This window comes from Podarcis cretensis (assembly GCF_951804945.1).
Source record: "Podarcis cretensis genome assembly, chromosome: 10".
NCBI lineage: Eukaryota > Metazoa > Chordata > Lepidosauria > Squamata > Lacertidae > Podarcis > Podarcis cretensis.
This window is the reverse complement of record NC_137179.1, coordinates 2,259,084-2,285,750: the sequence shown is the minus strand read 5'-3', so window position 1 is coordinate 2,285,750 and position 26,667 is coordinate 2,259,084. Positions and strand designations below refer to the sequence as shown.

Below are 26,667 nucleotides of genomic sequence, written 5' to 3'. Positions count from 1 at the left end.
CCAACATTTAATTCAAAAGGGATCTTAACCGCCCTGAAAAATGCCGCTCTATCTTAGAATCATGGAATTGTATAGTTGGAAGGGACCCCAAGTGTCATCTAGTCTAACCCCCTGCAAAAAGTGTTCTTAAGATGCTGCTTCATAAATTAGAAGAATCATAGAGCTGGAAGGCTCATCTGGTCCAACCCCGGCAATTCAGGAATTTTTGCTCAGCACGGGTCTTGAACCCACGACCTGGAGGTTAACAGCCTCATACTCTACCCAATCAGCTGTCCCAGAGCTTTGCTGAACAGTTCAGCCTTCTCACTCACAGCCTAAGCCCAGTCTCCCTCCCTGCTCTTCCATAAATTAGCCAAGCGTTTTCCTCTAGCTCTAAGAAACTCAGGCCTGGGAGGACTCTTCCAAAGCTGTTTGGCAGCGGAACAGACGCACCCCTTCCTGGACTCTCTAACCCTTCCTGGACTCTCTAACCCTCAGAACTTGTGGGGGGCCGGACTATATTTTGGAAAAAAAAGATGAACGAATTCCTATGCCCCACAAATAACCCAGAGATGCATTTTCAATAAATGCACACATTCTACTCATGTAAAAACATGCTGATTCCCGGACTGTCCGCGGGCCGGATTCAGAAGGCAATTGGGCCAGATCCGGCCCCCGGGCCTTAGTTTGCCTACCTATGCTCTATCAAGCTGAGCCTACCCACCTGCGGGCTGGCTTCTTGTGGTGGTTTTCCTCACCGTTTAATCTTAGAAGGCGAATTCATCTTTTGCACAAATGCAAAATCTCTCTGCCCACGCAGCAAAAGTCTCTCCCAACCCTCTCCCAGAGAGAAATAGTGGTCCTTTGTGGGGGGCGAAATAATTATACGCCCGTCTTTCTCCCAACTCACTGGCTCAGTGGGGGTGGGGAAAGCAATTGGGAGACCCCCAGCTGTGCTCTCTTCCTTGTAGACAAAACAGCAGCCGCCCTCCATCTTCCTTCATTATCCCATGTGTTATTAAGTACATCGCGCTTGCAGCATCCCTGCAGAACAAAGTGAGCAGCTTACGATCTGAGCCAGCAGTTCCCAAAGTGGGGGGGGGGCTCTAAGATGCAAGGGGTGTCGGCAATGGGGGGAAGCGCTGGAGGTGTAAACGGCTATCAGACTTCGAAAAGCTGGTATCCCAGCATCCAGTTCCTCCATTTTGTTGCCTTAATCAAGGTAACTAGTTTTAACCGGATCCTGCATAAATGTGAAATTTCTTGTTCTGAATTTCGTGGTTGGGGGGGCGGTTATCTTCCTGAGTAGGTCTGAAGCAAAGCACTGTTCTGAATTATTATTTTTGGGGGGACATTTGGGGTGAGATTATGGAACCGACGAGGCAGGTTTGCGAACCACAGGTCTAAAAAATAAATAAATTCATCAGAATGTACTGTTTCTGATACATCTGGCATTTCTTCTGCTCCTTAGATAAGCCTGTTATCTCATCTGCCTTCCACACCTCCTCACCAAGCCCTGGGCTCTCTGCACCAGCCAGGCCTTAATTGCCCGACATGCCGTCATTAATGTTTCTTGCAATTAACATTTTCACAGTAGTAATACGATTTTCCCGCAAATCCTCATGTATGTTAACCACAGGCTTTATATAACCAGAGAAATGCTTGGCTGCTGTACAAGCGCCAGAGATTCCAGTGGAGCTGGGCTGCCCCAATGCCAGGTGCAAGGGGCACCCATCTGTGTGGCATGGAGGAAATTGACAGAGAGAAGAATGGGGTTCAGGACAGCTAAAAGAAAGCACTTCTTTGGGCGCCACATAAACTATGGAACTCACTGCCACAGGGAGCAGTCATGGCTGCCAACCTAAAAAAGGATTGGAAAAATTCATGGAGGAATGGGCTATATATATATATATGATTTCTTAGTTTACAAAAATACTTGCATTGTCTCTTTTTTCAAGTTGTGTTTCCTACAGATCAGTTTCATTTGTTGTGAGACATTAGTGTTGCATAAAGTGTTAGGTTAGGAAGAAAAGAGGGGGGAAGAGGGGGAGGGGGAATGGTGAGTGGGGTGGGGTGAGGTGGCAATGCTTCTATTCTTCTACTTAGTATATGTGTGGGGTTTTGTGTCAGCATCACTTGTGGGGGGTTCTCTAATAATAATAATAATAATAATTTATTATTTGTACCTCGCCCATCTGGCTGGGTTTCCCCAGCCACTCTGGGCGGCTTGCAACAGAAATTAAAAATACATTAAAACTATTTGCTTGTTGTATTTCCTTGGTGGTGAGAGAGGTTGCGGGTGGCCTAGGGCAGGGGTAGGCAAACTAAGGCCTGTGGCCCAGATGCTGCCCAATCGCCTTCTCAATCCGGCCTGTGGATGGTCCGGGAACCAGCATGTTTTTACATGAGTAGAATGTGTCCTTTTATTTAAAATGCACCTCTGGGTTATTTGGGGGCATAGGAATTTGTTCATATCCCCCCCAATATAGTCTGGCCCCCCACAAAGTCTGAGGGATAGTGGACTGGCCCCCTGCTGAAAAAGTTTGCTGACCCCTGGCCTTGGGTGTGGTTGGTTGTCTTTGGTTGGCTATAGTGAGATTTGTTTTTGTGTGTGAGTGGGGTGTGTGTGTGTGTGTGTGTAGCAGGAACCCCCCCCCCATCATTCAGTTTGTACAAACTTCACACACACTCACACTCACACACTACATACGCTACGCTTCTGTTATAAATTCATAGAAAATCAATCATACATCGGATTTGCACTGTTCCACTTTTATTTTACTCCATGAAGGAAGGACTACAAAATGGGGAAGGTTTGATACAGGGCAGCCATAATCCCTTCACCATCCCAGCACATCCACAGGAGCCCTGTCTAGTTGCTATGCCAACCCTGATGGTCCTAGACAGAAGACAATCAAGATCACAAAGAGCTTGCATATGGGAGTGGATTCAGCTTGGACTGGAACAAAGGACACTGATCAGATCTTCCCTCTGGGGGCAGGAAACTGCCAACTCCCCTTTGTCTCCTGGAAGTGACTCATGGGGAGGGGGAGAGAAGGGAATCAGCCAGGTGACAGGACACTCAGGTTACCACCGCAACTCCTCCCTCAACCCCTCCTTTCTGTAATGTATGCATGATGTTTCTGGGGGTGGGCTTGACCTAGAGGAGGGGAATTTCAAAAGTTTTTATAAGGTCTTGCACACCATTTTTCTGTGTCTTTTCTCTCACCTGCAAGTGAGGGGAGCACCCTGTTGCAACACTCAATAAAGGCCAAGCCTACAGGCTGCTGATTTGCTCCAATTTACTCTGGTTGGTGTCGTTACTTTTTGTCCAAGGGAGCCCTCGGAGTTTTCCGGTAACATGTGTATTTTTGGATCAGGTTAGCCAGATTGATTCGTATGCTGTCGGCAGATTCTTGTCGTTGTCTTGTTGGGCTACATATGCGATAAAGGGGACTCATACCGGGGTGAAGGTGTCCTCTTCTATTTGTCCCCATGTCAGTTTCAGTTTACAGTGGACATTCGGGTTGCGAATGTGATCCGTGCGGGAGGCACGTTCGCAACCTGCAACATTCGCAACCCGCAGCGCCGCATCTGTGCACATGCGGGTTGCGATTCGGTGCTTCTGCGCATGTGCAAAGCATGATTTAGCACTTCTGCGCATGCGCAACTGCCGAAACCCGGACGTAACCCATTCCAGTACTTCCGGGTTTCAGCACGTCTGTAACTCAAAAATACGCAAATTGAAGCGTCTGTAACCCAAGGTATGACTGTACTGGTTAGTTTTTCTAATAAGGCTGTTTCCCATACTTTGGTCCTTTGGTCCATGCTTCCTCCTGACAAGTCTCTCCAGTGTCTGGCTAGGATGCTTCTGACTGCTGAGAGTAGGTGGGCTATGAGCTTTTTGTGATGTGAATGGGCATTATGGTCTGGGAAGATGTTCAGTAGGGCCAGTTCTGGGGTGACTTCTAATACTTGCTTAGTTATTTTGCATATTTCTGGTATGACTGATGTCCAGAAGAGTTGGATTTTGGGGTGCCTACTAGCCAGGAAGGCTGTGTTCTGCTTCTGAATCCAAGTTGCTGGAAACTGCAGAGTCAGGAGAGTTCTTCTTGCGCTCCGTTCCTGCTTGCTGGTTTCCTACAGCACATGCAACTGTTCAGCAGCTGTGAGAACAGGATTCTGGAGGAGATGGGCCAGATTGAGGTTTGATGAGGCCCTAAGCGACTGAAGGTAATGGGGCCCTTAATGTCCAGCTGCTTTTTGTCAACAACAAATGGTCGCTGTTTTTTGTGTTGAATATATGCTATATGGAAATTTATGGACCTAATAGGTATCTCAAGCCATTTGCACATAACAAAATATGTATTTTATCAAAGCACCGTATTTTTCACTCTATAAGACGCACCAGGCCACAAGACGCACCTAGTTTTTGGAGGAGGAAAACAAGAAAAAAAAAATATTCCGAATCTCAGAAGCCAGAACAGCAAGAGGGATCGCTGCGCAGCGAAAGCAGCAATCCCTCTTGCTGTTCTGGCTTCTGGGATAGCTGTGCAGCCTGCATTCGCTCCATAAGACGCACACACATTTCCCCTTACTTTTTAGGAGGGAAAAAGTAAGTCTTATAGGGCAAAAAATACGGTAATTGTTGAAAAGTCCATGCAGAATGTAAAAGGTAAAGGTAAAGGTACCCCTGACCGTTGAGTCCAGTTGCAGATGACTCTGGGGTTGTGGCTCTCATCTCGCTTTATAGCCGAGGGAGCCGGTGTTTGTCCACAGACAGTTTTCCGGGTCATGTGGCCAGCATGACTAAGCCGCTTCTAACCATGACTAACCAGAGCAGTGCATGGAAACACCGTTTACCTTCCCGCCGGAGTGGTACCTATTTATCTACTTGCACTTTGACGTGCTTTCAAACTGCTAGGTTGTCAGGAGCAGGGACCGAGCAACGGGAGCTCACCCCGTTGCGGGGATTCGAACTGCCGACCTTCTGATCAGCAAGCCCTAGGCTCTGTGGTTTAACCCACAGTGCAGAATGTAGGCACCCTATATATAGAAATGAGCAAACCAGTGATATTTTAGGGAGCAGGCTAGCAGGCGGGGCCCATGACTTACATCATAGGAGCCTAAACAACACAAAAACACTGTTGCTGTATGTAGGTTTTATTTTATTTGCTTTTTTATCTTATATTTTGGAAATGTACATCCAGTTCTTTTTTCCCCCACTGGGGCCGTAAGCTATAGCTTGTTTAGCTTATACGTAAATCCGGCACGGAGATAATAATAATAATAATAATAATAATAATAATAATAATAATAATTTATTATTTATACCCCGCCCATCTGGCTGGGCCTCCCCAGCCACTCTGGGCGGCTTCCATAGAAACCAAAAATACAGTAAAATATCACACGTTAAAAACTTCCCTGAACAGGGCTGCTTTTAGATGTCTTCTGAATGTCAGGTAGTTGTTTATCGCTTTGACATCTGTTGGAAGGGCGTTCCACAGGGTGGGCGCCACTACCGAGAAGGCCCTCTGCCTGGTTCCCTGTAGCTTTGCTTCTCTCAATGAGGGAACCGCCAGAAGGCCCTCGGCGCTGGACCTCAGTGTCCGGGCAGAATGATGGGGGTGGAGATGCTCCTTCAGGTATACTGGGCTGAGGCCCCGGCCTGATCCAGTAGGCTCTTTTCATGCTCTTATCTGGTGGCAGTGGACGGGCGAGGCCTGAGCGAAAGGGCCCATCCCCCCACCACGACTTAGGCTGACCTGCTTCCATCTTTGGGCATCATGGCTCTTTGGAGATCCTCCACAATCTGACACCCTCCAGGTGTTCTGAACTACAATTCCCATCAGGCCCAGCCAACTGTGGCTGAAGGTGATGGGAGTTGCGTGTATAGTCCAAAACAAGACCTTGCCTCTTCCTCTCAGGTCCACCCTGCCTGCTCCCTCACTCATCTGATGCTGCAGAGGTTAGCGGCAAAGGTAAGAATCTGCCCAATGGGACCTGTGCCAGATCCATATTCCTCTCCTGATTTATTAAGCTCTGTGCTCGCCCTGCCTCCTTTAATAGCTTGCAGTGCTTTCCTGCCTCTTGAAGAGAGAAAAGCATTAGCCTGCAACGTCAAACGGTCAGCAGCTGCAGCAGCACCGAGATTTCATTTAAGCTAAGGCTCGAATCCGGTTTTTAGGGCCAGTATCAGCACTGGCAAAACAAAAGGGACCTGATGACAAAGAAGGGCATTGCTGAGCATGTGCAGAGTGTATGTCACTCACTACCAATGAGTAATGAACTGCACATCAGGATTTAGGGTGCCCAGTGAGCTCTCTCTTTCAGAATTAGGCAGTCAGTGGAGCCCAGTGGTACCCAAGGTGGAGATTTCTGTCCCTTGGAGGAGAATTACCATATTTTTTGTCCTATAGGGCGCACCGGCCCATAGGATGCAGCTCGTTTTTGGGGGGGGAAATGAATAAAAAAAAATCATTCCCCCCCCCCTAGCCACGGGGCTGGGACGGGGGAAGCCCGAGCTTCCCCCAACCCCAGCCCCCAGAACAGGCTGCTGCCCGCAAGCCTTGCGAGCCCGCGGGAACTCCCACCGGGTGTGCAAGGTTCGCGGACACCTGCGCGAAGCACGGTACGTCCTCCAGAGGGCGTCCCGTGCTTTGGGCTGCAGGCTGCTGCCCGCAAGCCTTGCAAGCCCGCGGCAACTTCCCCCGGGCGCGCAAGGCTTGCGGATAGCTTCCTGAAGCCTGGAGAGCGAGAGGGGTCGGTGCGCACCGACGCCTCTCGCTCTCCAGGCTTCAGCGAAAGCCTGCATTCGCCCCATAGGACGCACACACATTTCCCCTTCATTTTGGAGGGGGGAAAGTGCATCCTATAGGGCGAAAAATACAGTACCTAGGAGAGTCCTAAGAGGCAATGGGGGTGGTGGTGGGAGCTGGAGGAGGTCCCTCTGAGCACAGTGATTGCTTCTTTATTAATTTATCTAGAGGGTCTAGAGCAAAACACCCTCCTCAATTCTTATTGAAAATTTTACTGCCCTCAGAGAGGAATACACCGAAGAAGAAGAAGAAGAAGAGGAGGAGGGGGGAGGGGGAGGAGGGGAGGGGGAGGGGGAGGAGGGGGAGGAGGAGTAGTTTGGATTTGCTATCCTGATTATCGCTACTCGAAGGAGTCTCAAAGCGGCTAACGATCTCCTTTCCCTTTCTCCCCCACAACAAACACTCTGTGAGGTGAGTGAGGCTGAGAGACTTCAGAGAAGTGTGACTAGCCCAAGGTCACCCAGCAGCTGCAGGTGGAGGAGCGGGGAAGCGAACCCAGTTCACCAGATTACGAGTCCACCACCGCTCTTAACCACTCCACCACACTGGCAAGAAAATCACCTGTGTTGCAGAACAGAACACTCTGAACAACAACAAGCAACACATTGGCTAATAATGTACTGACAATATTTGTATAACACTATTGTTGTTGTTGTTTAGTCGTTTAGTCGTGTCCGCCTCTTCGTGACCCCCTGGACCAGAGCACGCCAGGCCCTCCTGTCTTCCACTGCCTCCCGCAGTTTGGTCAAACTCATGCTGGTAGCTTCGAAAACACTGTCCAGCCATCTCGTCCTCTGTCGTCCCCTTCTCCTTGTGCCCTCCATCTTTCCCATCATCAGGGTCTTTTCCAGGGAGTCTTCTCTTCTCATGAAGTGGCCAAAGTCTTGGAGCCTCAGCTTCAGGATCTGTCCTTCCAGTGAGCACTCAGGACTGATTTCCTTCAGAATGGAGAGGTTTGATCTTCTTGCAGTCCATGGGACTCTCAAGAGTCTCCTCCAGCACCAGAATTCAAAAGCATCCATTCTTCGGTGATCAGCCTTCTTTATGGTCCAGCTCTCACTTCCATACATCACTACCTTGAAAGCCATAGCTTTAACTATACGGATTTTTGTCGGCACTATGCTGTTTCAGAATTCATAGACAGAAGACATATAATATGTGCATGGAGTCACAAACTAATAAAAATCAAATAAATGTTCCATGAACAGGAAGGGTAGGGGTGGTAAGTCACTGTCAAGGATCACTGAAATGGAGGCAGAAGCCCTTTCCACAGTCAATATCCTACAAACGTGAGATGATGGGTGCTCTGAATGCCACAATAGGGTGCTCTGAGCACAGCAGCAGACAGAACACTTCTTCCAAGATAATGAACTGTTTCAATGATAATTCTTCATCAGCAAATTAATAGCCCCCAAAAGTACATCAAATGGCCATGGATCAGTTATCACTAAAAAGTGCAGTAAGCTGATGCATTTGATATACTGTATTTTTCGCCCTATAGGACGCACTTTTTCCCCTCCAAAAGTGAAGGGGAAATGTGTGTGCGTCCTATGGGGCGAATGCAGGCTTTCGCTGGAGCCTGGAGAGCGAGAGGAGTCAGTGCATACCGACCCCTCTTGCTCTCCAGGCTTCAGCAAGCTATCCGCAAGCCTTGCGAGCAGCAGCCTGCAGCCCGAAGCACGGAGCGCACTCCGGAGCGCACCCTGGGCTTCGGGCAGATGTCCGCAAGCCTTGCGAGCCCGCGGCAGTTCCCGCCGGGCTCACAAGGCTTGCGGATAGCAGCCTGTTCTGGGGGCTGGGGTGGGAAATATATATATATCCCCAAAAAAACTAGGTGCCCTATGGGCCAGTGCGCCCTATGGGGCGAAAAATACGGTACTTTTGGGGACTATTAATCCATTTCAGGGATTTTGACAGTGCCTTACCATTCCTACCATTCCTGTTCATGGAACATTTATTTGATTCTTATTAGTTTGTGACTCCATGCACATATTACACGTCTTCTGTTTATGAATTCTGAAACAGTGCTATAAAAATATTGTCAGTATATTATTAGCCGACATGTTGCTTGTTGTTGCTCAGAGAAGAATGGCAGACAAAACTGATGGAGTATGCAGAGATGGCGAAACAGACGGGGAAGATCAGAAACCAGGAAGCTCAATTATGGTATTTTTAAAAGACTGGAGTAAATTCCTAAGTTACTCAAACGACCACTGTAAACAGTTAAAATCATTGACAGGGATGTGATGACACTTGTAATGTGGAATTAATGACAGTACCTATGGATATGTAACAGATGGATAATGGTAAAAGATGCAGAAAATCTAATTTTAAATACGGAACCCAGGAAGGGAGGGAAGGAGGCTCGAACGTTCAAAAGAGCCTTTTGTTTTAATGTTTGAAATGGTGAAAGTTAAAATGTATAAAATTATGTAAAACTAATATATATATATAGATATATAGATATATATATATAAAGTTTTTCTGCCCTCGTCGCTTTCAAAACCATTTCCTTTGGCCATTTACAATTCTGAGTCATCACAAGATAGCCAATTATTGGTAATAGCTGGCGCCGCTGGATCAAGTTCAGTTCAGTTGAATTAATTAAACGAAATAGTTTTAACTGGAGTTTGACTAAAGGTGCAATTGAGTCTTCCTATTTTGAATTTCTTTGTGTTATTATCTTCCTTAGTGGGTCGTGCAAACCACTATTTGGAATAATAATTTTTTTATCGGGTACGATAGGGGCCCTGGGGTTAGGTTTATGCCATTCTATTTTGCTAGAAAAAGAGGTGCTGGAACTCACCAAGAACGCCTACCTCAGGGATCGGTAACCTAAGGCCCATGGGCCAAAAGTGGCCCACGGAGGCCGTTTAACCAACCCATGAGTCGCCCGCTTGGTGAGTCTCCCTGCGCTGCGCTAAAGCGGCACAGCGCGATGTGGGGACTCTCTTCAGCGGCTCTGGAAATCGCTTCTGCACATGCCCAGACGCCGGAAATCACTTCTGCACAGGCACGATTTTTGGCATCTGGGCATGCGCAGAAGTGATTTCCGGCACCGAGGACATGTGCAGATGTGATTTCTGGTGTTGCGCTGCGCCAGTACGGCCCACGGAGGATCTCCGCAGGTCCATGCCTGGTAAGCCTTGCCAACCCCTGACCTAACTCTTTCTCTTAGAATGGCAATGGTGCCCACCTGAGAGGTGCCAGAATTGAGTTCTGGTGAGTTCCGGCTGGAAAAAAACCCCTGGGTTTATGGAACCAGGGGGGAGCCTCCCCCCAAAAAAATTTGGTTGCCACTGGTGTAGCCTGACAAAGAGGACTGGGCCCCTTGGCTGCTTCCAGCCTTCTGAAGTCGTTTTCTTCAGTCGGGGAAGATGATAAAATGAGAAGGAACTAGACTAGAGTCTGAAAGGGATTAGAAAACACAAACTGACAAGACAGGCCAGAGGCAGCGGTGTAGCGTGGGTTGTCAGCACCCGGAACAAAGCAAGTAATTTGCACCCCCTAACCCAGGGCAAGGCAAGTAATTTGCGCCCCCTAACCCGGGGCAAGGCAAGTAATTTGCGCCCCTAACCCCTAACCTGCCGCTGCTGCCAGCTTCTTCTTGCTGCTGCCTCTACGGTTCCCATCATCCCTGACCACTGGTCCTGTTAGCTAAGGATGATGGGAGTTGTAGTCCCAAAACATCTGGAGGGCCGAGTTTGCCTATGCATGGGCTAGGGTATTGTTTAGGGGTTTTTGTTGGGCAGGGATTGTTGCTGTTACTGATACAATCGTACCTTGGTTTTTGAGCAGCTTAGTTCTTGAACGTTTTGGCTCCTGAACGCCACAAACCTGCAGTGAATCAGAAACCACACTTTGGTTTCTGAATGTTTTGGAAGTCGAACGGACTTCTGGAGTGGACTCCGTTCGACTTCCAAGGTACGACTGTATTAATTTTCGGTGTCTTTATTTTAGATCTTATGATTTATGTGGAAATTGCTCTGTTTGGTTGTGTGCTTTTTGATATTATATTTATTGTTTATGACTACTTTTGCTACGTTTGTAATTATGTAATTGTTCATATTTTGTAAGCCACCTTGAGGATGGTTTTATGTTTGGAAAGGTGGCATACAAATAAAATGACTGATTAACACCCCAACAGATCTTGCTTCTCTATTACACACAGCTTTTGATCCATCTTCTCACCAGTTTCTAGCTTAGCTCACGCAAAACCCTTTGGCTATTGTTCTCCCATCTAGTAATTAGGTGATGGGGGCAGTAAAGGCACACCCGTTAGCCTTGGTTGTAGCTCTTGCAACCTGACTTCTTCTTTTAGGATGTTGATGAGGACACTTGAGGCCAGATAAGGTCAATCTCTTACAAAGAAACTTTTCTGGCTAGTTCAGCAATGGAGTCCTCTATTGGGTTCTAACTCTCACTGGGCGCAGGACCCCAAGAATTGGAAGGGAGCCAAGGGTGTCATCCAGACAGACCCCCCCCCAAACCCACATCATTATTATTGCCCCCCCCCAAGTCCCAGATAAGAGGCTCCCATTAAAAGGTAAAGGGTAAAGGGACCCCTACCATTAGGTCCAGTCGTGGCCGACTCTGGGGTTGCGGCGCTCATCTCGCTTTATTGGCCGAGGGAGCCAGTGTACAGCTTCCGGGTCATGTGGCCAGCAGGACTAAGCCGCTTCTGGCGAACCAGAGCAGCGCACGGAAACGCTGTTTACCTTCCCGCCGGAACGGTACCTATTTATCTACTTGCACTTTGACATGCTTTCGAACTGCTAGGTTGGCAGGAGCAGGGACCGAGCAACGGGAGCTCACCCTGTCGTGGGGATTCGAACCGCCGACCTTCTGATCGGCAAGTCCTAGGCTCTGTGGTCTAACCCACAGCGCCACTCGCATCCCAGATAAGAGGTTCCCATTAATGTAATCCAAAATACCACCAGTCTGCTGATGCCAGGACAGTCCTTGGCACCAGCTGGGCAAGGTGGTTCTGCTGCCTTGGGGACAGGACAGGCTGGCTGATGTAACGAGAAGGCAAAGCAAATCCTTCTCAGCTTGCCAAGTCGGCACCACAGTCTCTCGAGCTGCACATTTGTGACCACCCAGCAAATTCTGACCCTCCGTCAGATGTCTTGCCCGCTTGGCGAAGGAGGGAGGCAGAGCGGGAGCAGTGCCAAAGTTGCTTAAATGACTCGGCAGTGGAAAAGAGGCTCATTTTCTCTGGCAGCCGAGCAAGGGTCAGGCTTTCTGATAAGGTTAGCCTTGTGGATAAGAAAAGAAATTGACCCCCAGGGAATTGACTCTGAGTTCTCCTGTGGGTCTCCTGACGGATGGATGGAAGGACGCCTGAGATCTGTGTGAGAGATTTGAACAGGATTCTGCAGTACGACCTTCACAGACTGGAGAGCTGGGCACAAGCTAACAAAATGAATTTCAATAGGGGCAAATGTAAGGTCCTGCCCTTAGGCAGGGAAAACCAGATGCACAGATATAGGATGGGGAAACACCTGCCTTGATAAGGGTACATGTGAAAAAGATCTAGGGCTCTAGGTAGATGTCCCCTCCCCTTTAGGGTTTGTTTGTTTGTTTGTTTGTTTGTTTCATAAAATTTATGCCCAGTTTGACCTTAAAAGCAAACAAGCCTCAAAGCAGTTTACAAAAAGATACAAACAAGAAAATAAAAAAATATAATACAACTGTACCTTAAAAAGGTAAAGGGACCCCTGACCATTAGGTCCAGTCGTGGCCGACTCTGGGGTTGCGGCGCTCATCTCGCTTTATTGGCCGAGGGAGCCGGCGTACAGCTTCCGGGTCATGTGGCCAGCATGACTAAGCTGCTTCTGGCGAACCAGAGCTGCGCACGGAAACGCCATTTACCTTCCCGCTGGAGTGGTACCTATTTATCTACTTGCACTTTGACGTGCTTTTGAACTGCTAGGTTGGCAGGAGCAGGGACCGAGCAACGGGAGCTCACCCCATCGTGGGGATTCGAACCACCAACCTTCTGATTGGCAAGCCCTAGGCTCTGTGGTTTAGACCACAGCGCCACCCACGTCCCTCAACTGTACCTTAAAGCAGACAAAAGCTAAAATATAAAAACGGATTAAAATCAACAACTTCCTAAGCATCTGGGTAAGTTTGCCTAAAGAAGGTTTTTAGCAGGTGCCAAAGAGAGAAGGGTGAAGGCGACTGCCTGATTTCAGCAGGCAGGGAGCTCCAAAGCGCAGGTGCTGCCATGCTGAACGATCAAATTCTTACAAATACAGAATGGGCGCTATGTGTCGTCAGTAAGAATGCCACGCACTGAAGCAGTTGTGTGGGCTCATGTGGGGTAAGGCGATCTTGGGGGTAACCTCTTTCGGTCTGGCTGGGTTTTTGTTATTTTAAAATCTGCCTAATGCTAAATACCGTATTTTCTGCTCTATAAGACGCACCAAACCATAAAACGCACCTAGTTTTTGAAGGAGGAAAACAAAATATATATATATTCTGAATCCCAGAAGCCAGAACAGCAAGAGGGATCCCTCTTGCTGTTCTGGCTTCTGGGATAGCTGTGCAGCCTGCATTCGCTCCATAAGACGCACACACATTTCCCCTTACTTTTTAGGAGGGAAAAATGCATCTTGTAGAGCAAAAAATATGGTATGTGCACACCCAGCTAGGCAGGCATAACCTTGAGAGGGTCAGATGTGCAAAAAAAGAAAAGGAAAAAAGAGTGAAATATACATTTGTGAAAAAAACAAAAACCCAGAAGCCTTCCTACTTGGTACTGTAGGTAATGAAATACATAAGCAAGATAAAAGAATGTTTTTATATGCAACAACTGCAGCAAGATTATTATTAGCCCAACGATGGAAGCAGAAAGAGATGCCTACGAAAGAAGATTTGATGGACTATGCTGAGTTGGCTAAACTAATTGGGGAAATTCGGAACCAGCAAGACCAAACTTTCCTGAAAGACTGGAATAAATTTATGGTGTATTTGAAGGACAACTGTAAACAACTGACATCGCTAGTAGGGTTACAAGAAGTTTTGTAAGGATAATTTTATTAATTATTGCAAGGTATAATTTATAATTTTTATTTATGAAAAGGATTTAATAGTAATAACTATAATATCTGAAGGCAGCCCTGTTTAGGGAAGTTTTTAATATTTAATGCTGCATTGTTTTTAACACTTGATTGGAAGCTGCCCAGAGTGACTGGGGAAACTCAGCCAGATGGGCGGGGTATAAATTATTATTATTATTATTATTAATAAAATGCAATATCAGAGAGTAAGTTGGAAAACCATCAGCCGAGGAGGATGGAAGCCATAGGCTAGGGTAGCCAAATATTTGCTATGTTATATATAAGTCGGAAGTTATTTTTAAAAATATGTGGAAAAATCAATTGAAATTATTTTTTTTTAAAAAAAACGATTTATAATGAAATGAAAAAGGTATTTAAATATACCTTCTTGAAGAAACCAGAGGCCTTTCTCCTGGGCATGGTTGGCCAATTGGTGCCAAAGAAGGACAGAACTTTTTTTTATGTATGCTACAACAGCAGCAAGAATACTGATTGCAAAATATTGGAAGACACAAGATTTACCCACTCTGGAAGAATGGCAGATGAAGATGATCGACTATATGGGACTGGCAGAAATGACCGGCAGAATCTGAGACCAGGGAAAAGAGTCGGCGGAAGAAGATTGGAAGAAATTTAAAGACTATTTACAGAAATACTGTAAAATTAATGAATGTTAGAATGATGTTGGATAGAAATTAAGTGGTTTCCAGCTTTAATGCTTAAGAGATATAAAAAAAAGGTCTAGAAATAAGTAATAACTAATGGTGAGGATTTGCTGAACTAACATTTTGAATTGGAATACAAGAAAGGAAGGTATGAGGAGGTCTGGAAAATATGTTAAAAGAAAATAAGTAATGAAAACGTTATTTATTTTTAAATTATTTTTGTATTTTTGTATTTTTGTTGTTTTTCTTCTTTTTTCCTGTTTTGTCTTGTATTGTGTTGTTGTTTTTTGGAAAACTTTAATAAATATTCTTAAAAAAAAAAAAAGACAGGCACGTGCACCATCTGGTTAAAAAGGAAAAGAAAAACTAAGCTCTGCCAAGAGACGAAGGAAGAAGCTGAGGCGAAGGTGAAAACAAGCAGGTACAGTCCGGCCCCTGGAGAGCAATTTCTCTCTGCTGCCTGCTCTCCACCATTAAGTGTTGCTAGCAACTAATGCAAGGATGTTCTTGGATTCAACTCCTGCAGCACAATATTCCCGGCATGAGCAAAACAGTTCCTAGGGGGCAGACCCCCGCCATATGCTGAAAGCACAGTCAGTGAAGAGGCAAAGCACATGATCTATAGGAAAGGAGAATGCGGCTCAACATTAGGAAGAACTTTGTGAAAGTAAGAGCAGAACGGACTCTCTTAAAAGGCGACAAACTCCTCACTGCTGGAGATTTGAAAACAGAGGTTGGGGGGGGCCATCTGTTACGAGTTCTTTAGCTGTGATTCCTACATTGCAGAGGTTTGGATAAGATGATCCTTGGGTGAGGGATGGTGGTGGTTACGATCTAATAGAGTATTCTGTTGCTGAACCAATCCACAAGTTTCTTGGTAAAACAGTAAAAAAAAAAGGTAAAGGACCCCTGGACAGTTAAGTCCAGTCCAAGGCGACATTCATCTCGCTTTCAGGGCGAGGGAGCCAGTGTTTGTCCACAGAACGTTTTCCAGATCATGTGGCCAGCAGGACTAGACCACTACTGGCACATGGAGGACCATGCCAGAGTGCACAGAAACGCTGTTTACCTTCCCGCTGCAGTGGTACCTATTTATCTACTTGCACTGGCGTGCTTTCGAACTGCTAAGTTGGCAGGAGCTGGGATAGAGCAATGGGAGCTCAGCCCATCACAGGGATTCGAACTGCTGACCTTCTGATCAGCAAGCCCAAGAGGCTCAGTGGTTTAGACCACAGCGCCACCCGCATCCCTTGGTAAAACAGTGACCTTAGCTGGCCACTTAAGTGTCCTCATCAGCATCCCAAAAAAATGGGCTCGGTTGGGAAAGCTACAACTAACTGAGGGGGCCTCCGGGGCTAATGGGTGGGCGTTTTCTCCACCCCCTTCACCTAGCTGCTAGGTTGGAAAACAATAGCCAAAGAGGTGTGAGAGAGAGAGCGGAATGTAAGCTAGAAGTTGGATCCACAAGAGACCTGCATGCTTTGTGCTGGATCCAAAGTTGCGACTGATGGAGAAGCAATATCTGGGGGGTTAATGCACTGAGACCCCAGTCCTATGCCCAGGTTGTGTGGGTGTGTGGGTAGATAAAACCATCTATCCTAAGGACACCACAGTCTCTGCTGACCTTCATTCCAAAGAAGCGCAACCTGGGTATGCGCCTGGAACCCCGGGAGTCTCTCAGCACTTGGAGATCAGGGTGGCGTTTAATGATACAAAGAGCCATGAGGGGACCACCAGCTCCAAAACACAACTCCCTGCTTTCTTCTCCTCCCCTCCTAAGGCCTTTCACCACATGAGTCAGCCCTGGGTCCGTTCAGCCATGCTGTTGCCAACCGTGTGAGTTAACCTCCTACCAAGACTCATGCTCCTTGTGTGAAAAGAGCCAGGAATTATTGCCAGGAATGAATCGCTTGAAGCCCCTGAATGTTTTGCAGAGATGAGTTCTCAGGGTCCTTTGTTGGTAACTCTGGGTGGTGGAGGCCAGTTGCCATGCGCAGTGTGCATGTACCATTAGATCAGAGGCAGTCCATGTGGTGGATGCCAGGTGTTATTGGACTACAACTCCCATGAAACCCCAGCAAGGAGTTCAATTACTCCAGGAAGGCCCCAGATGCTGAGGTTGGATCAACCTGTTTGGGGGTACAGCTCCCATCAACCCACCATGCAGATTGTGACTGATGGGAGTTGTGGTGTTTGACAGTGGAATGCATTATTATTATTATTATTATTATTATTATTATTATTACTACTACTACTTGATTTTTATTATTTTTATCCCACCTTTTCCAAAGACAGGGACTGAAGGCTGTTTACAGACAAAACAGAAAGAGCTAAAACCATGGAAAAGGCAATGATTAAAAAGCAATTTAAGACACACACAATCTGTTAAGGATACAGATAATACCATGGAAGCAGCACGGCACCAGCTCTTTCATTAAAAGCAGCCGGTTCCCAAAAAACCCCTTGGAACAAGAAAAGTCTTAACCTGCTGGCTTCTTTAGTTCCAAAGTTGCCTGGCAGCAGACACCGAGAAGGCCCCTCTCGCACATCCCCACCAAGCAGACCTGTGAGGGTGGCGGGACCAAGAGAAGGTCCTTTCCCATCCCTGTCATCTCCATGTAGGATTGGGAAAGACTCTCACAGTAGGCTTTGCAGAGCATCTTCCAGTCCGCAGAGACTGGGGCTAATGAACCTTTTTGAGACTGAGGGCCACAGTTCCTTCTGGGTAGTCTTGCACGGGCCACATCCTGGGAGCCAGAAGCAACAGTGGCAAAGCAACAAATGTGATATTTTTTAAAAAAAAATCTTTGTATGGTAGACTGGTAAATCTATACACACAAACACAAACACACACCCTAAACAGCTCTAACCCCTATCCAGACAAGCAAGAAGCATGATCGGAGGTCGAGGACACATCGCAGCTGCCCAAATCATGCAAGGAGGGTCAAAAGTTGGTCAGTGAGATGCATGGCCTGGGGACAACAGTCCAAAGAGATCTCTGGAGAGACCTGGTGGGTCACTACCCCTGTCACCAGTCTGAGGACCCCACGGTCAGTACTGACAGTACAGTGGGACCTTGGTTCTCAACCACCTTGGTTCTCAAACAACTTGGAACCCAAACACTGCAAACCTGGAAGAAAGTGTTCCGGTTTGCGAACCCTTTTCAGAAGCCGAACATGCTTCAGTTTGAGCGTTACGCTTCCGATTTGAGTGTTACGCTGAGGTCTGTCTATTTTTGCTATTTATTTTGTGTTTTTGTGGCTCTTTTTGCGTGTGTGTGTGACTGTGTGGAACCCAGTTCAGCTACTGATAGAGTGTGTGGATAGCAGTACATAGTTTATTGCTTTCATTTTACGTATGAATGGTCTTCTTGTTAGATAGTAAAATCCAGGGGTCAGCAACCTTTTCCAGCAGGGGGCCGGTCCACTGTCCCTCAGACCTTGTGGGGGGCTGGACTATATTGTTTGAGGGGAGATGAACAAATTCCTATGCCCCACAAATAACCTAGAGATGCATTTTAAATAAAAGGACACATTCTACTCATGTAAAAACATGCTGAATCCCAGATAGTCTGTGGGCCGGATTTAGAAGCCGATTGGACTGGATCTGGCCCCAGGGCCTTAGTTTGCCTCCCCGTGGTAAAATCCATGTTAAACTGCTGTTTTAGCCTGGAACGGATTAATCCATTTTGCATTACTTTCTATGGGAAAACGCGGCTTGGTTTTGGAACGCATTGGTTTTGGAACGGACTTCTGGAACGGAATAAGTTTGAGAAGCAAGGGACTACTGTACTGAGCCCTCTTCTCCTTCATGAGTTTGCCCAATCCTCTTCTGAGGCCATCTAGGTTGGGCGCCCATGTGCTGCATGAAAAAGGACTTTCTTTTCCCTTGGGATGTGTGTATGTGGGGGGTCCTGCTCTGGCTGCTGGTGCCCCTGGCCCACCAGAACATGGCCGCTATGTGCTGCGCCCACCCATACAGACCCAGCAATGCCTTTATGCTCTCTTGGCTCATGCACCGGGGCACATCTGCGTTCACTTCTGGTTGGGTCCATCATGCAGCAGAGCCAGCCACGGGCCACAGGTGGGGCAGCACATGGAGATTTGGCCCTACATACCCAAGCCTGTCGTTCCCATTACTTCTCTGCCTTTGCAGATAATATAATAATAATAATAATAATAATAATAATAATAATAATAATAATAATAATAGCTCCAGTTACAGATAGGTAGCCGTGTTGGTCTGCCATAGTCAAAAAAAAATAAGAAAATTCCTTCCAGTAGCACCTTAAAGACCAACTTGGTCTTTAAGGTGCTACTGGAAGGAATTTTTTTATTTTGTTTTAATAATAATAATAATAATACGGACACAGGTGGCGCTGTGGGTTAAACCATAGAGCCTAGGACTTGCCGATCAGAAGGTCGGCACTTTGAATCCCCGCAACAGGGTGAGCTCCCATTGCTCGGTCCCTGCTCCTGCCAACCTAGCAGTTCAAAAGCACGAAGTGCAAGTAGATAAATAGGTACTGCTCCAGCGGGAAGGTAAACGGCATTTCGGTGCGCTGCTCTGGTTCACCAGAAGCGGCTTAGTCATGCTGGCCACATGACCCGGAAGCTTCCAACTGAATATTAAAAACAATACAGTATCAGACATTAAAAACTTCCCTAAACAGGGCTCCCTTCAGAAGTCTTCTAAAAGTCAGAGAGTTGTTTATTTCCTTGACATCTGGTGGGAGGGTGTTCCACAGGGCGGGCGCCACTACCGAGAAGGCCCTCTGCCTGGTTTCCTGCAACCTCACTTCTCACAAGGAGGGAACCGCCAGAAGGCCCTCGGCGCTGGACCTCAGTGTCCGGGCTGAACGATGGGGGTGGAGATGCTCCTTCAGGTCTACTGGACCGAGGCCGTTTAGGGCTTTAAAGGTCAGTACCAACACTTTGAATTGTGCTCAGAAACATACTGGGAGCCAAAGATGTTGCCAAAACCTAGTCAGACAAGTTTCTTTGCAAGACAATGGCATGAACTGGCCACTGAAGTATCTTCATCCCATAAGAATGAGCCACTCTGCAAGAGCTACAACTAAGCGATGAGGCCTTCCAAACTAATGGGTGGGCCCTTTCCCCACACCCTACCCTCACCCAGCAATAGCTAGAGTAGTGAGTCTGAGCAGAGCTGCGGAGAGGCTGGAAGCTGGAGACACAGAGACTTGCTTGCTCTACGCTGGGCCCAAAGCCATGACTAATGGAGAAGCAAGATCTGTTGGGTGTTAATGCTGAGAACCCCTCTTCCTTAGCCTCAGGCTGTATATATGTGTAGATAAAACCACACAATCTCTGTTGACCTTCTTTCCAAGGAAGGAGGACCTGGGTAAGTGCTTCTGGAACTCCTGGAATCTCTCGCCACCAGGAGATTTGGGTGGCGTGTAACAATACTGGCTTACAAAGCCCGACACTGCCTGAAGCCTGGTTACCTGACAGAATGGCTTCTCCTGGGCAGATCTGGGTGAGATCACATTCATCCAGTGCTTTACCAACTGCACTGGCTCCCGGTGGAGTACAGGGTCAGGTTCAAAGTGCTGGTTTTGACCTTTAAAGCCCTATGCGGCCTAGGACCCTCGTACCTACAGGACTACCTCTCCTGGTATGCCCCGCAGAGGATCTTAAGGTCCACAAATAACAACACTTTGGAGGTCCAAGTCGCAAGGTGGTTTCATTGGTCTCAACAAGGGCCAGGGCCTTTTCAGTACTGGCCCCGACTTGGTGGAACGCTCTGTCACAGGAGACCAGGGCCCTGTGGGACTTGACATCTTTCCACAGGGCCTGCAAGACAGAGCTGTTCCGCCTGGCCTTTGGTTTGGACTCAGTCTGACCCTTATGGTTTTGACTTTTATAATGAGGCTGCATTTTAAATTGCATTTTAACCTGTATTTTAAATTGTTTTTCTCTTTTTCCTTATTATGTTTTTACTGAAAATTTATTGATGTTAGCTACCCTGAGCCCGGCTCTGGCCAGTTTATTATTATTTATTATTATTATCTGTCCATTTGTCAGGATCTGCAAGGGAGACTCTCTTAGTTGTTCTGTACAACAATAGCCAAGGCCTACCATAATTTTTGAGTTATGGTGCTGAAGGAGACTCTTGAGAGTCCCATGGACTGCAAGAAGATCCAACCTCTCCATTCTGAAGGAAGTCAGCCCTGAGTGCTCACTGGAAAGACAGATCCTGAAGCTGAGGCTCCAATACTTTGGCCACCTCATGAGAAGAGAAGACTCCCTGGAAAAGACCCTGATGCTGGGAAAGATGGAGGGCACAAGGAGAAGGGGACGACAGAGGACGAGATGGTGGGACAGTGTTCTTGAAGCTACCAGCATGAGTTTGACCAAACTGCGGGAGGCAGTGGAAGACAGGAGGGCCTGGCGTGCTCTGGTCCAGGGGGTCACGAAGAGTTGGACACAACTAAACGACTAAACAACAACGACAGCAGCCATGTGGCAGCATAAAGGAGAGCTTCCTCAGTCGCCAGGCTCAACCCTTGAAATGCCCTCCACTCTGCCTTCCCCTTTTCACCTTAAGATGCCCATTGGTTATCTAGCTAGGCTTTTGGTGGACTTCATTGCCAGAGCTGAACTTTATAGAAGCTGGCCATGGGGGGTTGATGGGAGTTGAAGGCCAAAACATCTGGAGGGCACCAGGTTGAGGAAGGCTGCTGCTCTCTTAGCCCTCATATGGGGAAGGGGCAGTCTATTCTGCTATGTGAGCTCCTGGAGGTGTTGGAGAAATTAAGTAAGAACCTGCCGGATCAGGCCAAAGGAGGCCAACCGAGTCCAGCATCCTGTCCTCACATTGGCCAGACAGATGCCTGTGGGAAACCAACAAGCAGGATTCGAGCACCAGAACACTCTCCCCTTCCTGTTGTTTCCAGTAGCTGGGATTCAGAAGCATCCCTGCCTTTGACCGTGGAGGCAGAGCAGAGCTATTGTGGCTCGCAGCCGACAATAAATAGCTTTATCCTCCACAAATTTGTTTGGTCCTTTTTTAAAGCTGCCCAAGTTGGTGGCTCAAGAGGCAGGGAGTTCCATAGTCGCTCCCCAGCACATCCACAAACTCCCATTCCTTTGGTAGGTGCATCCTCTCCCACAATAAGTACATTTCCGAGCACAATTCAAAGTGTTGGTGCTGACCTTTAAAGCCCTAAACGGCTCCAGTATATCTGAAGGAGCATCTCCACCTCCATCGTTCTACCCAGACACTGAGGTCCAGCGCTGAGGGCATTCTGGCAGTTCCCTCCCTGCGAGAAGCGAAGTTACAGGGAACCAGGCAGAGGGCCTTCTCGGTAGTGGCGCCTTCCCTGTGGAACAGCCTCCCACCAGATGTCAAAGAGAACAACAACTACCAGGCTTTTAGAAGGCATCTGAAGGCAGCCCTGTTTAGGGAAGCTTTTAATGTTTGATGTATTTTAATATTCTTTTGGAAGCTGCCCAGAGTGGCTGCGGAAGCCCAGCCAGATGGGCTGGGTATAAATAATAAATTATTATTATTATTATTATTATTATTATTATTATTACAGTAAGTGAAAAAGTCTTGAAATGTAATTGCTGTTAAAAGGAAGGTCAACCCAGAGGAATATGGTGCTCCTGTGCTTTCACATTTGAGTATGAGAACAGCAGACATCATGAAAGACCCCCTTCCCACCTCCTCCTTCAGAGAAACAGCTGATGAGAACCATAGGCAGCCAGTCATCTCTCTCCTCAACGTAGTCCACACCTTTTGGCCACCCTACCATCCCCAAATGCTCCCCGTGGGCCCATGTGACAACCACCAGGGACCCCTGGACATCATCTCTTCCCCTTGACCTGAGCTGTGGTGATTGCTGGAGTCCAGCACAGTCCTCACCCAACACAACCTTGGAGGTTGATGCAAGGAAAAGCATCCCTTGGTTTTTTCCAAGGACCCTCACACCCGGAAGCTCCATCTCTCCAGCTCTATAGAGCCCCACAGAACAGACACCAACTCCTAACTTCCTCTCCCTTATACAGGAAACCCAAGCATTGCTTCCCCATCTCCAGGGTGACGCTTCTCCAAGCACTGATGATGGAGAGGTAGGCTCTAAAAGCAGCAGCAGCAGCAGCAAACACGACACATCACTATACCAGCTCTGCAGCAGTTACCAGGGGTTACAAGAGGGACGTGCTGGATCTCCCCGCCCCTGGGGGGAGGCAGCAGGATCCCCTGTGGCATCGCTGCATCAAGGTGGATCTGGCTTCCTGGACTCAAGAGATGGAGGTGAGGAATGACTACCTGGCGCCTCCCAGGTACCCTGAACATCACCAATGCTTTTTAGGCCACCTTGATGCCCTGTGTGCAATTAGGGACCTCGTTCCCTGACGCAACTCCCCAGGTGTGGGGCCTCACATCAGCCACCTGCCGCCACCTGCCCGTGGAACCAGGTGTGGTTCTTGCCTTAATAGAGCCCTGGGCACAGCTACTGTTTGGCCTGGACTGGGCCCTTCCTCTTCCGCACCAGTACTTGGGGAGGGCACCAGGCCAAGCCAGGATACACCTGTTCCCACTGCCTGCCAGATCCATCTAAAGGAGGCCCATCTCTGCAAATGGGATCCAAGGCCCCCAGTGGGGACAGGGAGGGAAGAAGGAGATAAAAGCCTAGAGCGTGAGAGAAAGGGGGGGGGGAGGTTCGAGGGATGGCTGGGGCTTTGCCAAGGGATCCACTTTGCTTGCAAAGCAGCGGGGCAAGGAGATTAATCAAGCGAAATCTGCTGGGTTTGGCAACAAACACATTAAAGGATTGGATGGATGGGAGGAGGGGGAGGCAGAAAATATGTGGGGGAGCTTGCAAAGCTCTGCACGGTGTTGATCCCAAGGGCACGTTGGGGCGGGGCAGAGGGGGTGGCGGCTTCCAGCGTTGCAGCAGTCTCTGAATTGGGAATTCCCCAAGGGACCCCCCCCAGCCCCTGAAAACAGCAAGGGATGGATCCAATGGGGGGTTCTCAGCACGGAAGGGATGAGGCCAACCCTTTGTAAGGGTAGGCCGTGGGGGCGGGGGGGGGGCTTTGCCTGGGACCCGAAGCAGGCCCAGAGTCTGGTGGTTGGTAAGAGGCATGGGGCCGGCCCAGGCCTCCGGGACGAGGCAGAGCCCAGCAGATGCTCTTCCGAGGGGGGCGAGAACAGAGAACAGCCAGGCCTTGGGGGGTATATTTCCCCCTGCCCACTGTGTCCTCCTGGGGTCGAGAGCCTGTCTCTACGTCCTAGAAGGCCTTGGGGGAAAATCTGGGGAGGCCAACCTAACGACACCCCCCACTCATTGCAGGGTGAGCTTCCAGCTCTAGGTTAAGGAAACCTTCCAGCCCCCAACCTCATCAATCCGGGGTGGGGTTTGATGCCGTGCGGGGGATTCCGCGCCCGCCCGCCCGCCCCCACTCCCCCACCCCCGGGCACCCCGGAGCCCGGCCGGGCGGGGCTGCGCCAAGCGAAGCGCGTCGGCTTACCTGCAGCCCGGCGGGGAGAGCGAATGGAAGGTGGAGAGCGAGAACATCTCCGCCCGATCCGCCATCTTCTCCGCGGCGCAGCCGAGCCGGGCTGAGGCTGGGGCTGGCGGGGCGCACGGCAGGGCGAGGCTGTCGGGGGCCGGGCGGGGCGGCGGCGAGGGCCGGGCTGCGCTGGAGAGGGCAGGCGGGCGGGCGGGGGTTGTCACTGCGGAGGCTGCTGATGCTGGTGCCCGGAGCCGCTCGCCACTGCAGCCATCACGCGCGCTCCGTCCGGCAAGGCCCGAGTAAACAGCGGCCGGGGGGGGGGGGGGCGGCGGAGGTGGGGGGGCCGCTGGCTGCGGAGAGGAGCGGAGGGAGGCGGCCTGAGCCAATACCCACTAGCCCGTCGCTCTCCGGCTCGACGACGCCGGGGGAGGAGGGGCGAGGCTCAACAGCGCCCCCCCCCAATGCAGATGCGGCGCCGCTATAGCAAAGGCGGCGCACGAGGGGCGGGGGGGGGGGGAGGAGAGAAGGACTCGCGCCCTGAGCCTCCGATCCCCGCCTCCCAAGACAAAGGGAGGAAGGCTTTGGATGAGCCAGTCTACGGAACCTCTCCTCTCGCCCCCCCTTTTTGGGAGTTGGACACCCCACTTAGCAAACTCCCCGCTTCTCCGCCACCAACCGCTCCGCCCGGAGCCTGGCAGGAGGATGGGGAGCTGTCCGCCGGCTCTGGTGCTGAAACAACGGCCGTGGGGAGCTGTCCGTGTGCCCGGTGCTGAAGTGGGAAGGACCGCTCGCCACCGTGGGCGAAAGGGCAACCTCCGACAGGCCTGGGTCCCCTATGCTTCTATGTACGCAGCGAGGGTCTCCATTCTCCCCAGAGAGGGGAAGGAGCTGAAAAAAGGGGGGTGTCGTACCCCCACCGCCAGGGCACTAATTGGTTTCCCCTAGTTTGCCAGCTTCTCCTGGAGAGAGGTGGCTATGTGGGCGTCCCAGCTGCCCCGTGACTCCTCCCCGGAGGCCGGGGGAGGCGGGCGCATTGCCATAGTGATGCAGCCGATGGATAGGGATGTATCTGCAAGCCTGCTTCACGCCCGCGGTTTTCTACACGGGGGTGGGGTATTTTAGGACCAAGCAACTGTTGGAGGAATCTGGGCCAGCCCGGCTGCTGAAGGGACTGGCCTCCTCGTGACAAGCGCCATTGGGTGGCTGCTTGGATGAGAGACATGCTTTGTGGCCTCAGGCTCGGCTGTCTGTGCGGAGCTCCCAGGAGCCTCAGGCGACGTCTCCGGGTTGCCAAGGTGGTGCTTGGTGGCTGCAAGGCGGGCAGCCCTTACATCTAGGGAAGGGCACCAGCTGCTCCCTTGGGGCAGCGGATAGGCTGCTCTTGGCGGCGTGACGGACACATGCGATGGCCCACCTGCACCTTATGCCGACCAGCCTCCTCGGCTGCCAACACTGATCTCATCACCGCTCAAATGATGGGGTCATCAGAGCTGTCAGTTTGGATGAAACGCTGGAATGGGATGAGGAGTCTGCCCACACAACACCCTGTCTCTTAACAGCAGCACCTGATGCTCTAAAGACACCTGGCAGTAGTCACAGAAGCACACACTCATAATTACTTCAGTGTAAGGAATGTGTAAGGGTTGCAGGAGGCGCTGTGGGTTAAACCACAGAACCTAGGACTTGCCGATCAGAAGGTTGGCGGTTCGAATCCCTGCGACGGGGTGAGCTCCTGTTGCTCGGTCCCTGCTCCTGCCGAACTAGCAGTTCGAAAGCACGTCAAAAGTGCAAGTAGATAAATAGGTACTGCTCCAGCGGGAAGGTAAACGGCGTTTCCATGCGCTGCTCTGGTTCGCCAGAAGCGGCTTAGTCATGCTGGCCACATGACCCGGAAGTTGTACGCCGGCTCCCTCGGCCAATAAAGCAAGATGAGTGCCACAACCCCAGAGTTGGTCATGACTGGACCTAATGGTCAGGGGTCCCTTTACCTTTTAAGGAATGTGTACACCAGTCCTCCATAAGGATATGAGGAGAGAGCCTGCAGAGTCAGGGAAAAGGGGGGGGGGCAACGAGTTGTGATAAGAATTTTAAAGTCTTGTTGTTGTTGTTTAGTCTTTTAGTCACATTCCCTGTAGTTCTGTAGTAGTAGTAGTAGTAGTAGTAGTAGTAGTAATAATAATAATAATAATAATAATTTATTACTTATACCCCGTCCATCTGGCTGGGTTTTCCCAGCCACTCTGGGCAGCTTCCAACAGGAGATTAAAAATACATTAAAACATCTGTGCCTGGTTCTGGGTTCTACAGGTTAAAAAGGATATTAAAAGAACCTGGTGAGTGTGTGACAGAAGGTGGTCTGGTGACCAAATCCTATGAGGCAAGGCTGGAGGAGCTCTAGAATTTTAGAACAGAGACCTGGGCAGAAGGTTAACCCTTCGCAAGGGTGTTTGAAGGCACTGCTGAGGGTTACTGCTTCCTGTACGGCAGAGGGAAGGAGGTCACTCCACAGTGCAGGGGCGAAAACAGAGAATGTCCGTTTTCAGGTCACCACCCTGATAAGGTGGTGGTGCCACAAGAATTTCCCCATATGGACTTCGCAGGTCTGTGCAGTGGCAGGAGGTATTTCGGGTCACCTGAGCACGGATTTGTGTAT

At 49.3% G+C, this 26,667-nt stretch overlaps 1 protein-coding gene across 1 annotated transcript in view; it reads right to left on the bottom strand.

Moving 5' to 3' along the window:
- Positions 1 to 24,166, bottom strand: part of MAPK8IP2 (mitogen-activated protein kinase 8 interacting protein 2) — a 54,025-nt gene extending 29,859 nt beyond the window's left edge. Inside the window, exon 1 of the mRNA XM_079992255.1 lies at positions 24,030 to 24,166. Within this exon, the coding sequence (XP_079848381.1) occupies positions 24,030 to 24,094 (65 nt within the window). The 5' untranslated portion in view covers positions 24,095 to 24,166. The remainder of the gene's footprint in view (positions 1 to 24,029) is intronic.
- Positions 24,167 to 26,667: the final 2,501 nt, after the last annotated feature.